This window comes from Muscardinus avellanarius, assembly GCF_963383645.1.
Source record: "Muscardinus avellanarius genome assembly, chromosome: 2".
In the NCBI taxonomy this organism is placed as follows: Eukaryota; Metazoa; Chordata; class Mammalia; order Rodentia; family Gliridae; genus Muscardinus; species Muscardinus avellanarius.
In genome coordinates, this window is record NC_137787.1 from 47,208,867 (window position 1) to 47,224,618 (window position 15,752).

At 38.5% G+C, this 15,752-nt stretch overlaps 1 protein-coding gene across 1 annotated transcript in view; it reads left to right on the plus strand.

Annotated features, from left to right (window-relative positions):
- HIBCH (3-hydroxyisobutyryl-CoA hydrolase) overlaps positions 1–15,752 on the plus strand; it is a gene marked incomplete at both ends in the record, with an annotated part of 78,624 nt that overhangs the window by 36,320 nt on the left and 26,552 nt on the right. The window contains 2 exons of the mRNA XM_080688918.1: positions 2,947–3,025; positions 12,944–13,089. Of these exons, the coding sequence (XP_080545044.1) occupies positions 2,947–3,025; positions 12,944–13,089 (225 nt within the window). The remainder of the gene's footprint in view (positions 1–2,946; positions 3,026–12,943; positions 13,090–15,752) is intronic.

Consider the following 15,752-nt stretch of genomic DNA (forward strand, 5'->3'; position numbering starts at 1 on the left):
TGGGGATTATAAGCATGCGCCACCGCGCCTGACCTGGAAAGTTAAGTTTTAAAGCATATTTTGGAAGGGGCATGCTCTGATTATTGAGAAGTGGGAATTAGAACTGACACACAAATACATACAGTCGTTACTGCACACAGACCAGCCACATGGAATATTGATCAGTGCTCAGTTAATTGGGAGCTGCTGAATCAGATATTTAGCTACTGATTAATACAACTTGAGACATATTCCTTTTTTACAAAAAGAATTAACATCCCTCAAAGATTAAATTATGTTAATATATAACAAAGGTCTAGGTATTGCTTTTTCAGTTTTTAAAGATATTCTGTTTTTGCTGCTGTTAGTAGAAAAGATGACAGTTGAAAAGATGACATTTTAAGAAACCTTTTATAAAAATATGCTGGGTTTTTCTTAACAGCATTTAGTGGAACCTGAGATCTTAATGAAACCTGAGAAGAAATGAAATAGTTTTATTAACTAAGTTAAAGAAGACTAGAAAAACTTGAGTTCAGCTTCCTTTGGCATATTTCTGTCTCCATTCTCCATCTTTTAAATCTCTTGGTTTAAAAAATTATTTAAAACTCTTTAAGATATGAATAGAGCCTCCTTTAAGACTGAAATACACAGAGGGAAATCTCCTTTGGGTTTTTAGTATGTGGTTATGTGATTCTGGGCATTCATTTCAATTTGTGTTCATTGTTGACTTTTTTCCAAGCATGAATGGATTATCTTTTCTTGATAGAGTCTTCCACCAGGATTCTGGCTACTGAAAATTTCCTTCTTTCTTAATAGTGGAGAGTTAGGATTGGCTTTAGTTGCAGAACTTTTAGGCTTATTAAATGTTCTTGTCTTTCTGCTGACATGTTTCTGTGCTTGCTGGCAGTCTGCTTTAGGTGATTTTGGTATATTTACATATGTACACATAGTCGATGGTAGTATTTCTATTGATGAACCTCCAGTAGACAACCTCCCTGGCTCCACTGAGGTTTCTCTTCCATTGCAGAGGAAGTAGAATAGAAAGATGGCATCAGGCCTATATTTTGATTTGGGGAGAATAGAAAGAACAACTAATGCAAGAGGAAAAATGTCTTGGAGACAGGTGAAGTATTTTCATAAAGTATGGAGCGAGGAACTCTGTCAAATGCTATTGATATATCCAATTAGATGAAAAATGAGATCTGATGACTAGGCTTGAGAGGATGCAGGGAGGGTGTTTGAAGAGAGTCAGGAATTGAAACGAAGTGTTATATTTGAAGAATTAATCTATATAAATGTTGGTTAATGCCATAAAAATTGAAGGCTTTGAAATGAAGGTTTTTGTGTAGCTAAAATTAATGTTTAAATAGAAAATAGCATTACATTTCAGAATAAGGAGTACCTACAAGTAGCCAGTCCTTTGATGTAAGGTACAAAAATCAATTGTCAGGCGTGGTGGCACATGCTTGTAATCCCAGCATTCAGGAGGCTGAGACCTGAGGCTCACGGTTCGTGGACAGCCCTTTACAACTCAGTGAGACCCTGTTTCAAATATAAAAAGACAAAAAATAGGGCTGGGGGTGTAGCTCAGAGGTACAACGCCCCTGGGTTCCATCCCTAGTACTGGGGGAAAAAATAACCAGTTAAGAGGGTTTGTCAAGAGGGTTCTATACTCAGTTCCCCAGGGATGAGCGTTTACCGTCTTAGGATCTCCAAGTCAGGTGACTTGCATATTCCCAGGCTGCTCTTTTAGGAAAGGCTTTTAAATTGGTTCTTAGTGGTACCTGTGTCAATGAGCTTTTGTTCTGAAAGATTTTCATAATTTTTACAAAATCTTGTTGTCTTTATTCATTATTTTGTCAATTAAGTTTGAAACAATATGAGTCATGTGATACAGAGAACTGAATTAGTGAATACAGGAGGGATAGTTTCTACATGAAAGAATATGGAGCTTTAAATTTATTTTATATAGAGTACAGGAGGCAAAGAAAGTCCTCTGTAGAGATGTTGATCTGTTGGCTTCCAAAGGAATGAGAGTTCTGGAGCCTATTTTGAGAATGACTGTTGAGGAAGAGCTTTGTTAGGAGCAAAACCTCCTAACAAACAATATATTCACTGCAGTGAATATATTCTAGAGACCAAAGTGCAAAGTGACTTGTATCGTGTGAGGTTGAAGCATGACAGTATGTAAGTCTGGTTCTAATTGAAAATCTGGTGGAAAGACTCTGTGTTTGGTGGTGGTGGGGTGCTGGGGATGAAATCCAGGGGCCTTCTACTTCCGGGGTACACTCTCAGATCTATTTTATATTTTACTTGGAAACAGGGTCTCACTGAGTTGCTGAGAGCCTCACTAAGTAGCTGAGGCTGGCTTTGAACCTGTGCGATCTTCCTGTCTCAGCCTCCCAAGTACTGGGATTAAAAGCATGCACCACCATGCCCAGCCCTGGAAGAGTTAGTATTTTATAATGCTGCATATGTTTTGAAGTGAGAGTGAATTGGGGACGAGAACATGAAACAAAACACAAAATGCTAATTGAAAATGTCTTAATTAAAACAAATTAATTTTAGCTGGGCGTGGTGGCGCATGCTTGTAATCCCCGTGCTTGGGAGGCAGAGACGAGGATCGCGCAGGTTTGAAGCCAGCCGCGCTGGCTTAAGAGACCCTGTTTCTAATAAAAAAAGTATAAAAATAGGTCTGGGAATGTAGACCAGAGGTAGAAGGTTTTCCAGGAACCCCAGTACCACCAAAAAAAAATTAATTTCAGATATCAGGGATTCCCAATTCTCATAGATTTTCATCCAGCAAGTACATCTGAAATTGTGTGGTTTAGGGCTTCTCTTCAACCTATATCCTGAAATAAATTTCTATGAAATTTAAAAACAGTTTACTTAACTTTGTAATAATTTGTGTTTATGCTTTTAATTTTTACCTTATATTTAACCCACTATTTTTCCCTGTTTCTCTAGGGAGTTGGAGTTTCAATTCATGGGCCATTCCGAGTGGCTACTGAAAAGACTCTTTTTGCAATGCCAGAAACAGGAATAGGTAAAACCCAGAAATTTTTCCTAATTACTTTTACTGTTGTTGAAGAAGTCAATGGAATCTTGCATGAGATACAATGAAAGAACTTTTAAAATCAAATTAAGTGGGGTGCCAGGCTGGTGGTTCACGCTTGTAATCCCCACGCTTGGGAGGTGGAGACAGGAGGATCGCGCAGGTTCGAAGCCCCCCGCTGGTTTAAGAGACCCTGTTTCCAAATAAAATATAAAATAGGTCTGTGAGTGTAGCCCAGAGGTAGAAGGGTTCCATCCCCAGTACCACCAAAAAAAAAAAAAAAAAAAAAAAAAAAAAATCAAGTGGGACGCTACATAAAAGCTTTCATTAGTTCGATAATAGCATCAAAGCACAAAGGCAAGAATATTTAATTGGACAAATGAACACTTTCAAGTTAATTTTAGCTAAAGGATTATAAAGGGAAAATACTCTTACATTTAGATCTTCTTTCTTGCTGTTCCAAAGGCTGCAAGCCCAAGCGTCCGCAGGTTTGGTTTCTCCTGAGGCCTTCTCTTTGGCTTTTAAGTGGTTGCCCTCTTGCTGTCTCCTCCAAAGTCCTTCTGTGTGCGTGCACCCCTGTGTCTCATCATCTAAGGACGCTGGTTTCCTTGGATTAGGGCCCCTCCATTATAATGGACCCAAATTAGCCCTAATTTTCTGAGGCCCTGTCTCCAAATATTTACATTGTGGGCTAGAGGTTCAGCGTATGAATTTTGGAGGGATACAGTTTAGTCCATAACAAGGAGTAATAAGCATATAGATATAAAGTTGTGGGAGCTAAGGAAAGTGTATATGCAAGGACAGAGAGGTAGCCTACTATCATGCGTTTGGCTCTGCAACATTTAGAGGTCATATTGTGTTCTATTTGACAAAAAGTTTCTAGAATTCAAAGAATAAGTAGCATGTTACTGTCAATGGAAATATCTCCTAGACACCAAACCAGCTAGTCTTAAAGTTGGACTCCTGAGCTCCCCACTGCAGTCATCGCTCCCCTAGTGAAGAGAACAGACCTCCCCTTGACACCTCTCCTGCCATCCTTTACTGTGCCGAGCAACTGAGGGCTTGTGTTTTTATCTCAACTTCATTAAATTAAGCAACCTTAGAACAGCTATGTGAGTCTAAATCTAGAGTATCACAATTATTTAAGGAGCTCTTACACCAAAAAGTAATATTCTGGCAGTTACTTGCATAAATCCTATTTTTTATTTATTTTTTTTTTTTAAATTTTATTTTATTTTATTTTATTTTATTTATTTATTTATTTTTTAACAATTTTTTTTATTGAACATAAATAGTATACATTTACACTATATTTGGTGCCCTCTCCCCCCGCCCCCGTTTTCTCCCCCCCCCACCAATGGTTGGCCAGGTTAACCATGTCTTATTCATAATTTTACACATGTTCAGGTGAAGATGCTCCTTAATCAAGATCGGCCTTTCTCCTCTCCTATCTTTCCATTAAAACTTAGCTAGTATTTCCCCTCTAATATCTGGGGTCCTACTGGTATCCTTTGTGTTTTCTAGTTTGGGCATATTAGAGGAAACATGTGTATCTTCTCCTTCTGTGCTTGGCTGATCTCACTTAACATGATGCTTTCCAGGGCTTTCCATCTTCTTGCAAATGATAAAATTTTGTTCTTCTTTATGGCTGAATAGAATTCCATTGTGTGTATTTCCCACAGTTTTGCTATCCATTCATCTGTTGATGGTGATCTGGGTTGGATCCATATTTTGGCTATTACAAATTGTGCTGCTATGAACATAGGTATGCATATGTTGCTGTATTTCTCTGAATTCAACCCTTTTGGAAAGATACCCAGGAGTGGTATAGCTGGATCATATGGTGGATCTATTCCCACCTTTCTTAGGAATCTCCACACAGATCTCCATAGTGGCTGAACTAGTTTGCACTCCCACCAACAGTGTAAAAGAGTTCCTCTTTCCCCACATCCTCGCCAGCATTTGTTGTTGTTTGATTTCTTTATGCTTGCTACTCTCACTGGGGTTAGATGGAATCTCAGTGTAGTTTTGATTTGCATCTCCCTGATGGCCAGTGATGAAGAACATCTTTTCATGTATCTATTAGCCCTTTGTATCTCTTCTTTTGTGAAGTGTCTATTTAGTTCATTTGCCCATTTCTTGATTGGGTTGTTTGTTTTGTTGGTGTAGAGCCTTTTGAGCTCTTTGTATACTCTGGATATTAGCCCCCTATCAGAATGGTGGCTGGTAAAGATCCTTTCCCATTCTGTAGGCTTCCTCTTTAGGTTATTGATAGTTTCCTTTGATGAGAAGAAACTTTTTAGTTTAATGTTATCCCACTTGTTTATTCTTGCTTTAATTTCCTGAGCTTTGGAGGTTTTGTTGAGAAAGTTACTGCCTGTGCCAATATGTTGTAGTGTTGAACCTATGTTCTCCTCTACTAACTTCACCGTCTCAGGTCTAATTTCTAAGTCTTTGATCCATCTTGAGTTGATTCCTGTGTTAGGTGAGATATAGGGGTTTAGCTTCATCTTTTTACAAATGGCTAGCCAGTTCTCCCAGCACCACTTGTTGAAAAGGCTGTCTTTTCTCCAGCGTATGTGTTTGGCCCCTTTGTCAAAGATTAATTGACTAAAGATGTGTGGGTTTGTTTCTGTATCTTCTATTCTAATCCACTGGTCAGTATATCTGTTTTTGTGCCAGTACCATGCTGTTTTTACTACTATTGCTCTATAGTATAGTTTGAAGTCTGGGATTGTAATGCCTCCTGCGTGTTTCTTGTTATTGAGAATTGCTTTGGCTATTCTAGGTCTTTTCTTTCTCCATATGAAGTTCATGATTGATTTTTCTAGGTCTCTGAAGAATGTCACTGGTATTTTAATGGGAATTGCATTGAACCTATAGATCAGTTTTGGCAGAATGGCCATTTTGATGATATTTATTCTGCCTATCCATGAGCACGGGAGATCTTTCCATCTTCCAAGGTCTTCTTCTATTTCTTTTTTTAATGTTTTATAGTTTTTGTTGTAGAGGTCTTTTACATCTTGGGTTAGGTTTATTCCTAGGTATTTTATTGGTTTTGAGGTTATAGTGAATGGAATTGTTGTTTTTGTTTCCTTCATTGTGGATTCGTTGTTGGCATAAAGAAAGGCCACTGATTTCTTTAGGTTGATTTTGTAACCTGCGACTTTGCCGAATTTGTCGATCAGCTCCAGAAGTCTTTTGGTTGAGTTCTTTGGGTCTTCCAGGTAAAGGATCATGTCATCTGCGAATAAGGATAATTTCACTTCCTCTCTTCCTATGTGGATTCCTTTGATTTCCTTCTCTTGTCTGATTGCTGCAGCAAGAGTCTCAAGGACTATATTGAAAAGGAGAGGTGAAAGTGGGCATCCTTGTCTTGTTCCTGACTGTAGCGGAAATTCTTGCAGTTTTTCCCCATTCAATATAATGTTGGCTTTGGGTTTGCAGTATATTGCCTTGATGATGTTGAAGTACTTTCCTTCTATCCCAATTTTTTGCAGTGTTTTTAACATAAATGGGTGTTGGATTTTGTCGAATGCTTTTTCAGCATCTATTGCTATGATGATGTGGTTTTTGTTCTTGGTTCTATTTATGTGGTGAATAACATGTATTGATTTGCGTATGTTGAACCAGCCTTGTTTTTCTGGGATGAAACCGACTTGGTCGTGATGAATTATTCTCTTGATATAGTTTTGAATGCGTATAGCTAGTATTTTGTTTAGAATTTTTGCATCTATGTTCATTAAGGATATTGGTCTGTAGTTTTCCTTTCTTGAGGTATCTTTATTTGGTTTGGGGATTAATGTGATACTGGCCTCATAGAAGGAATTTGGAAGAGTTCCATCTCTTTCAATTTCCCGGAACGTGTTATGAAGTATTGGTATTAGTTGTTCACTGAAGGTTTTGTAGAATTCAGCTGGGAACCCATCTGGGCCTGGGCTTTTCTTTGGTGGAAGAATTTTTATTGCCGTTTCTATTTCTTTGGTTGTTATTGGTTGGTTTAGGCTTGCTATGTCCTCTTGGTTGAGTGTAGGAAGGTTAACTGTGTTTAGAAATCTGTCAATTTCATCCAGGTTTTCAAATCTATTGGAGTATAAATTTTTAAAGTAGTTTCTGATAATGTTTTGAATTTCTTCACTATCAGTGGTGATATCTCCTTTTTCATTTCTAATTTTGGTAATTTGAGTTGATTCTCTTTTTCTTTTGGTTAGGTTGGCCAGGGGTTTATCAATTCTATTAATCTTTTCAAAGAACCAACTTTTTGTTTTATTGATTCTTTGAATTGTTTTTTTGTTCTCTATTTCATTTATTTCTGCTCTAATTTTGATGATTTCTCGTCTTCTGCTGGCTTTGGGAATGGATTGTTGCAGAATTTCTAGATCCTTGAGTTGTTTCATTAGGTTCTTTACTTGGTGGTTCTCCATCCTTTTTATGTGGGCACTCAATGCGATAAACTTTCCTCTTAGTACTGCCTTCATGGTGTCCCATAGGTTTTGGTGGGTTGTGTCTCTGTTTTCGTTTGTTTCCATAAATTTCTTTATTTCTTCCCTAATTTCTGCTCTTACCCATTTGTCATTTAGTAGTGTATCATTCATTCTCCATGAATTTGAATACTTTCTTTCGAGTTTCCTGTTGTTGATTTCTACTTTTATTCCATTGTGGTCTGAAAAGATGCATGGGATTATATTACATTTTTTGAATTTGCTGGTATTTTCTTTGTGTCCCAGGATGTGATCTATTTTGGAGAAGGTTCCATGGGCTGCTGAGAAGAAAGTGTATTCTGTAGTTCCTGGTTGAAATACTCTGAAAACGTCTATTAGGTCCATTTGGTTTATGGTTTCCTTTAGTTCTAAAGCATCTTTACTCATCTTTTGCCTCGAAGATCGATCCAGTGGTGTGAGAGGCGTATTAAAGTCTCCCAGAATTATTGTATTTGGGTCTACTTGGGATCTTATGTCCAGAAGGGTTTGTTTTACGAATGTGGTTGCACCCACATTTGGGGCATAAATATTTACTATCATTATATCTTCTTGGTGTATTGTTCCTTTTAATAAAAGGAAGTGCCCTGATTTGTCTCTTTTGATGTGTTTTATTTTAAAGTCTGTTTTGTTGGATATCAGGGTTGCTACCCCTGCTCTTTTTCGGTCACTGGTGGCATGGTATATCTTTTTCCATCCTTTCACCTTCAACCTGTGAATGTCTTTGGCTGTGAGGTGAGTTTCTTGCAGACAGCATATGTTTGGATTATGTTTCCTAATCCACATTGCCAGTCTATGTCTTTTGATTGGTGAGTTAAGTCCTTTGACATTAAGTGATATTATTGAAATATGCTTTTTGTTTTCTGCCATTTTGTGTTCTGTCTACTCTTGGGTGTTGTGATCTTTCTTCTTTACTTAAATGGCCCACTTATTAACTTCCTCGCTTCTCTGATTCTGGAGTCTGCTTCTTTTTTCTTCCTTATGATTTATTTCTTTAAGAATTTTCTCTAGTGTTGGCTTTGAATTCATGAATTTTTTGAGATTCTGTTTATCCTGAAAGACTTTGACTTCCCCATTGATCTTGAATAGTAGTTTTGCTGGGTAGATTAATTTGGGCTGGAAGTTATGTTCTTCCAGGGTCTGAATCACGTCATACCAGTCTCTCCTAGCATTCCTGACCTGGGTTGTATAGTCTGGGGTGATTCTTATTGTTTTGCCTCTATATGTCACCTGTCCTTTTGTTCTCACTGCTTTTAAGATTCCTTCCTTGGCCTCTATGCTGGTCAATTTGGTTATTATGTGGCGTGGAGTGGTTTTTCTTTGGTCCTGTCTCAGTGGAGTTCTGTATGCCTCCTGTACTTGAAGATTCAAGTCTCTTTCCATATTTGGAAAATTCTCTGAGATTATTTCCTTGAAGATATTACATATGCCCTTGGTCTGTACCTCTATCCCTTCCTCAATGCCTATTATCCGTAAATTAGGGCGCTTCATATTATCCCATAATTGCTGGATGTTTAGGTTTTGTTGCTGTAAAGATTTCTGTATATCGCTGACTGTGTTTTCGGTTTGGGATGTACTGTCTTCTAATATTGATATTCTGTTTTCCATTTCATCTAATCTTCCAGAGTTTCTTTCTATTGCTGTCTTCATTTCACTTATTGCCTCTTTCATTTCATTCCAGACCTCTTTCTGATTCTTTTTTAGTGTTTCTATTTCACCTTTAACCTCCTCTATACTTGTTTTAAAACCTTTCATCATATTGAACAACAAGATTCTGAACTCCCCTTCTTGCATTTCTAGTAGGTCAGTATTCGTGATTTCTGCTGTCTCTTCATAACTCCTGGTTCTCATATTTATAGTGTTCTCTGTCCTGTTTTTCTGATTTCTACCCATCGTTCGTGAGTAATGTGTTTAGTCAAATCTTAATATTAGGAGTTTAGGAGTATCGGCCAGTCAGCAGAGCCTTTCCAGTGTTGAAAGTGGGTGATGTGGGAGGAGCTGGGGTGATTGGGGTGATGGGTAAAGGAGTCAGATTAGGTGGAGGATATGTTAGGTTGAGAAGGACTTTAAGTATGATAAAGTAATAACTTGCTATGAATGAGAGAGAGTTAACTACTAGGACTCTTGTTGTTAGTAGAGTAGTTATGGATATAAAAAATACTTTGAGTTTTAAACCATGAGGTATATTATGGGGAAAAGTTTTGGGGGAGAAATGTATGTAGGTTAGTGTGGGAAGGTTTGTAAATAGGGATGCTGGTAGGAGCAGACAGACATAAAAAAAAAAAAAAAAAAAAAAGAATCCCCTCAAGATACCAAGACTATTATGTAATCCAAGAAAAAGGAAGGTAAACCAATCAAAGGAGGAGAATGAAAGAAAAGGAAGGAAAAGGGAAGAAAGAGGAAAAAGGAAGAGGAATAAAATAAAAGGAACTAGCAGCCGTGTGAAATAAAAAAATAAGGCAAACTATCCAATGTATATATATATAAAACAACAAGTTAAAGTAAGAGAAGTTTGGATTAAAAGAAGAAAAAAAAAGAAAAAAAAAGAAAACAGCAATAACCATACTAAAACAAAAGCACTTTAAAAGCAAAAGAAAACATAACATCCACATTAAAAGTAAAACAAACAGTCCTACTTATTTACGCATATGGGGTCAGGTCCATATAATATGTGTGTATCTGATTGCTTGGTAGCTTTCAGGATACCGTCCAATGTCTCTTAGTTTTCTTTGTACTCTATTTTTATCTTCTTAAGTCACTCTGGGTGTTTGGACACCTTTTTCTCCTTTAGCTGCTTTAGGTTTATGTGTCCGGGTGTCTGGTTTCACTGTTATTTGATTCTGTACAGTTCACAGATTCTGCGAAATTCTAACCTGTGGTCAGCACATCTGCACTCACCACCCTCGCCTCCAGCCTGTGCTTCCCTACAGCAGGGGTGGAGAGTGACTAAAGTGTAATTGGCACTTCCCCCTGAGGTCCTGAGCAGATTTTGTGGCCCGATGGATTTTCTTGTGTCTCTGGAAATTCCAGCTGGGCTAGCCAGGTGTGGTCCCAAGATGTGCCCTGGGCAAATGAATGCTGGTTCCTGGGTGGCCACACCTACTGCCAGAGCTCTGCCTATTCCAAGAGTGCAGGCTGGATGCCCTGTTAATACTGGACCCTAGTGAGAGTGGGTGCAGCTGTCTATTGCTGCTGGTATGTTCTTCCAAGGTGTATTGAGCTGTGTTCTCACTTAGAACTAAGCATCTGGCTACCAGGAGGTTGGGAATACCCCGCGGTGGGCCAGGGGTGCAGGGTAGGTGCTCAAGGGTCCAGTGTGCGGTGTCCAGCAATGGTCTCTGCGTCCCGCGGGACGTAGAGGCTGGGGGTGCCCCAAGGAGATTTCCGGGTCTCCCAGTGCTTTTGCAGCCTGGAGGGTAGGCTCTGGCAAGGTGGCAGGGGTTAGCCACAGAAGCAGGCTCCAATTTAGGAGGGCAGTGTACAGGCACTGATTACTAGTAGGGGACAGGCAGGATGCGCGAGGAGAGTGCTCTGAGGCTTGAGCCCGTGGTGGGGGTTTGAGACTGCGACTCCGCACACGCTAGGACCCCAGTTACTAGGGCGCCCTCAGGTACCTGTCTTGGTGCAGGAATCCGTGTGAGTCTCTGTGCCGATGTGATCCGGTCGCTGGTGGGCAGACAGAGTTCTGGTGGGTGCTGCTCGCTGCTTAGGATGCGGTCCTAAGTCCGTTTTTATTCCCGGATTATCTTGCCGTGGAAATATCGGGCAGGCAGCTCCTTGGACAGCTGCCAAAGCAGCCCGCGGCTCAGCGTTCCGGTCCGCGGTCAGATTGTATCTGAGCAGGTCCCGTGTCCGATCTTTGTTCTTCTTGTTCAAGTTCAGGGTTCCGCCGAGGTACAGGATGTGTTTTGGTTCCTGGTATGTATTTGTTTTGTTGATTTAGACACTGCTTTCTCAGTATTTAAACTTTATTTACTTCAGCTACTGAGAGGTGCTGTGTCCCTCAGTCGCCATTTTGAAAAAAAAAAAAATCCTATTTTTTAGTTGTATCAATAGAAGAGGAAATTTTGAAAATAATGGTGGTTGAGGAAAGAGTAAATCCATATGATTGTATTAGTTATATACTTGCTCACTTAACAGGACTAATGGTTATTGCATCAATTTTTTATTAAAATGCATCAGTCTTTAAGTATGTAGACTATTATATAATTGACTTTCTTATTTAATAGGACTAATAATTATCATATCAAATCTTTAAGTATCTAGAATATTAGATAATTGACAAAATTTGGGAAATTATTTTATTTATTTATTTATTTATTTTTTGGTGGTGATAGGGGTGGAACCCAGAGGCTTTCTACCTCTAGGCTATACTCCCAGACCTATTTAATATTTTATTTGGAAACGGTCTCACTAAGTTGCTGAGAACCTCACTAAGTAGCTGAGTCTGGCTTCGAACCTGTGCGATCCTCCTGTCTCAACCTCCCAAGCACAGAGATTACAAGTGTGCGGCACTACGCCAGGCTTGGAAAATGATTTAAAAAATAATAATGGACTTAATAACTCAGAATACGTATATTTTTTGCTATGCTTATGCTTATTATATTGAAATGATATTTTTTCAACGTTTCAGAGATTGATTCTGTTTTTATTTTTTTGAGGGTCTGGGGATGGAACCCAGGGGCATTCTACCTCCGAGCTACACCCTCTGGCCATTTTTTATTCTTTATTTTGAAACGGGGTCTCACTAAGTTTCAGAGGGCTTCATTAAGTAGCTGAGTCTGTCTGTGAACCCCAATCCTCTGGTCTCTGCCTCCAAAATGCTGGGATTACAAGCACGTGCCACCACACCCAGCTAGAGATTCTTAAATGTAAATTAGTGGCAAGAAAATTCAGGTAGAATTATCGAGGACTTCAAATATACAAAATATTGAGCTGCGCATGGTGACACAACCTTGTAATACCAGTACGTGGGAGGCCGAGACAGGAGAATCACAGGTTCAAGGACAGCCTCGGCAAATAATGAGAGTTTGTAACCTAATGAGAACCTGTTTAAAAAAAAAAAAAAAATATATATATATATATACATATATATATATATATAAAATAGGGGGTGAGGTAGAATGCCCCTGGGTTCAATCCCCAGTTCCACAAAATTCTGTGTGTGTGTGTGTGTGTGTGTGTGTGTGTGTGTGTAAGCACACACACACATTGACCCTCAGATACTTACTTTTACAGAAATGAGACATGGAAATCTTGAAAACTATCTATTGTAAGTTAGCACAGCAAGTTTTTTTGTGATATTTGTTGTATAGTACTTAGTTTAATAATACTTGTAGTATAGATTCAAACTCTATCTGATCTAAAGGAAAGAAGTTGTATTCACTCTTCACCCGTCATTGCTATCTCTTTTTGTCACGTTTCATTGCAGGACTGTTCCCTGACGTGGGTGGAGGTTATTTCTTACCAAGACTTAAAGGAAAGCTGGGTTACTTCCTTGGACTGACAGGATTCAGATTGAAAGGAAGAGATGTGTACAGAGCAGGAATTGCTACACATTTTGTAGATTCTGAAAAGGTAATCATCTGGGTGTTTGTTTTGTGTGGGGAGGCATTAAGAGTGGTTGAGATAATGTTTTTGGTAGACATGGGTGTGAATAATGATCTATTGTTTATAGTTTTGTTGACCTTGCATAAGGTTCTTAAACTTTCTAGTTCTCAGTTTCCTCATGCAAACTGGAGATAATGAAAGGTGTAGTCAAGGTTCGTTTTGCCTGATACCTTCAGTGAATGTTTTTAAATGAATAATTAGATTATTTAAAAAAGTAATACCTACTTTAAGAAAGTAAATTATGTGAAATCTAAATTTATAAATAAAAATACAGGCTTTTATTTTATAAAGACATTTCTGAGCCAGATGTGGTGGTGCATGCCTGTGATCCCAGATGGGTAGGCTGAGAGAGGAGAATCACAAGTTCACGGCCAGTCTCAGCTTAGCAAGGCCCTGTGCAATTTAGTGAAACCCTGTTTCAAAATAAAAAATAAAATAAGGCTGGGGTACAGCTCTGAGGTAGGATGCACCTTGATTTAGTCCCCTGTAAAACACACACACACACACACACACACACACACACACACACAGCATTTCTGAAGGGTTCTCTTGATTGTGAATTTCCCTAGTTTAAAGTAATTGCATTTGTAAATTATGGTCTTAATTTTTCTCTCCCTTCTCTTCCCTTCCCTTTCCTTGCTTTCTCTTTCTCTTCTCATTCTTTGTGATACTGGGAATTGGACCCAACGCCTCTCACAGGTCCTTAGCCCCTGATTTTGAGTTTTCTAAACATTTCTACTATAAGGAATAGGCTACTTATCTTTGTCCTTTTTTTAATGATATGGACAGTTTTTCTTAGCACAGAATAGGATAGTAGCAAGAGGTTTGCAGATAGATGCCTGAGTTTAAATTCTAGCTCGATTGTAGCTTCTTTGGCATCCAAATGTTATGTCTGCAAAAAGGAGAGTGATAGTATTTTCATAATAGTTGAAACTCATGTCACGTGTAACAACAACAGTAAAATGCCCCAGAATTCCTAGCAGGAGACCTAGGATTTATTGTACTTCAGCTGGCTTACCTTACCCCTGAAACAGGGGTGAAATACACTGATCTACTGGTCTGTCTTAGTGCACTTTATTCCTGAAGACGACATGCTTTCCAGGAAGCATGTGGTCTTTAAATGAATATCTGTCTTTAAAGGAAGGGTACTTTAAGATAGGGGAAAGAATCTTATAAAATTTAGAAAATTTATGTTACATGCTTAGCCCAGTAACTGACACATAGTAAACATTTGAATTTTAGTTTTACTGTTTTAACATCTTGAGGTATGTGTGTGCTCATTTTTAAAGAGGTGATCAGATTGTTTTATTGAGATTCTCTTACATTACTCAGGATGGCCCACTGTATACATTTGCCCACTTTCTATCATTCTTTGTTTGTGGCACTGATACTAGAGCTTGGATTCACTGTTGGACTATTGTATAATTCTCTGAGGACTGTTAACAAATTACAATTATTTAATTTCATGCATTTTCTTTGTCCCACCAGCCACTGAACTAAAACAGTTGAGGTACATAGAAATGTATTGTTTGGTTGCTAATAGAATTATCACCCCAAGCTTTAAGTTTCTATGCTAGTAAACCTTGGTCTTGTTTCTCTGTTAGATCCTTTAAAATGTATGAAGCACACAGAATTGAAAGTTATCCCTTCAGTGTCATAGCCACTGTGGTGAGGCCTAGCATCACATTTGGTTGACATTTCAGGTCTTTTTCCTTGTTGTGGGCATCCTCAGTCACATTAAACAGCTGTTCCATCCCTCTTTTGAGCCACACCAAGAATATGAACACTCCATTGTCCACCCTTGAAGGGACATACTTGATTACAGTGGAGTTTAGTTAAGGATAGGAGAGCGCTGATTTGTAGCCCTTTTCCCCCTTCATCAGCTCACCTAATGATGTCATCAGCTGATAAACTGTCATTCTCAGGGCCTATGGAGGACATACAATGAGTAATACACATTGAAAATGGGATTAGAAGTGGGCACAAAAGGTAAATAACAGTCTTGTTTCATCTGGCAAAGTGTGATAAGTGTAAAAACAGGTTTTGTACAAATAAAGTATCCAAATCTTTAAAAGGAGGAAGAGCTTGCCTGTAAGACCAAAGGTTTTTTCATAGAGGTTGCAGTTTGGATGGCAGTAGTGAGTATTGTCAGGAAAAGTAATTTCAAACATGATAAATAAACCACAGGGTCAGGAAAAAGTCCTATTTTCCCATTTTGCTGTAGGATAGTTAGATGAAGGATGGAGAGGTGAGGGAGGCTTTATCATAAGCTGTGCAGTAAGCACAGTGGCCACCGGACATATTTGGCAGTTGTACTTAAAATTTAAAATAAAATGTACATGCCACATCTTGACAATACAGTTTGAGATCTTTTATCTGAAATGCTTGTAACTAAAAATGTTTGGATTTTTGTTTAGGGAAGCCCAACCTATACCACATTTCATGTGCTTATTCCTTTTTTCCATCTCTAATCTATTCCTTGTAAGACAACATTTGCTTTATAGGAATATGTGTGCATTCAATGTCAATCAAAATTTATGGCTCAGCTGAAGAGAGCATCATAATTTTAAGATAAGGATTCTAGAATGTTTCTATGGGGTTTCATATCTGTTTTCTTTTCTCCCCTTTAG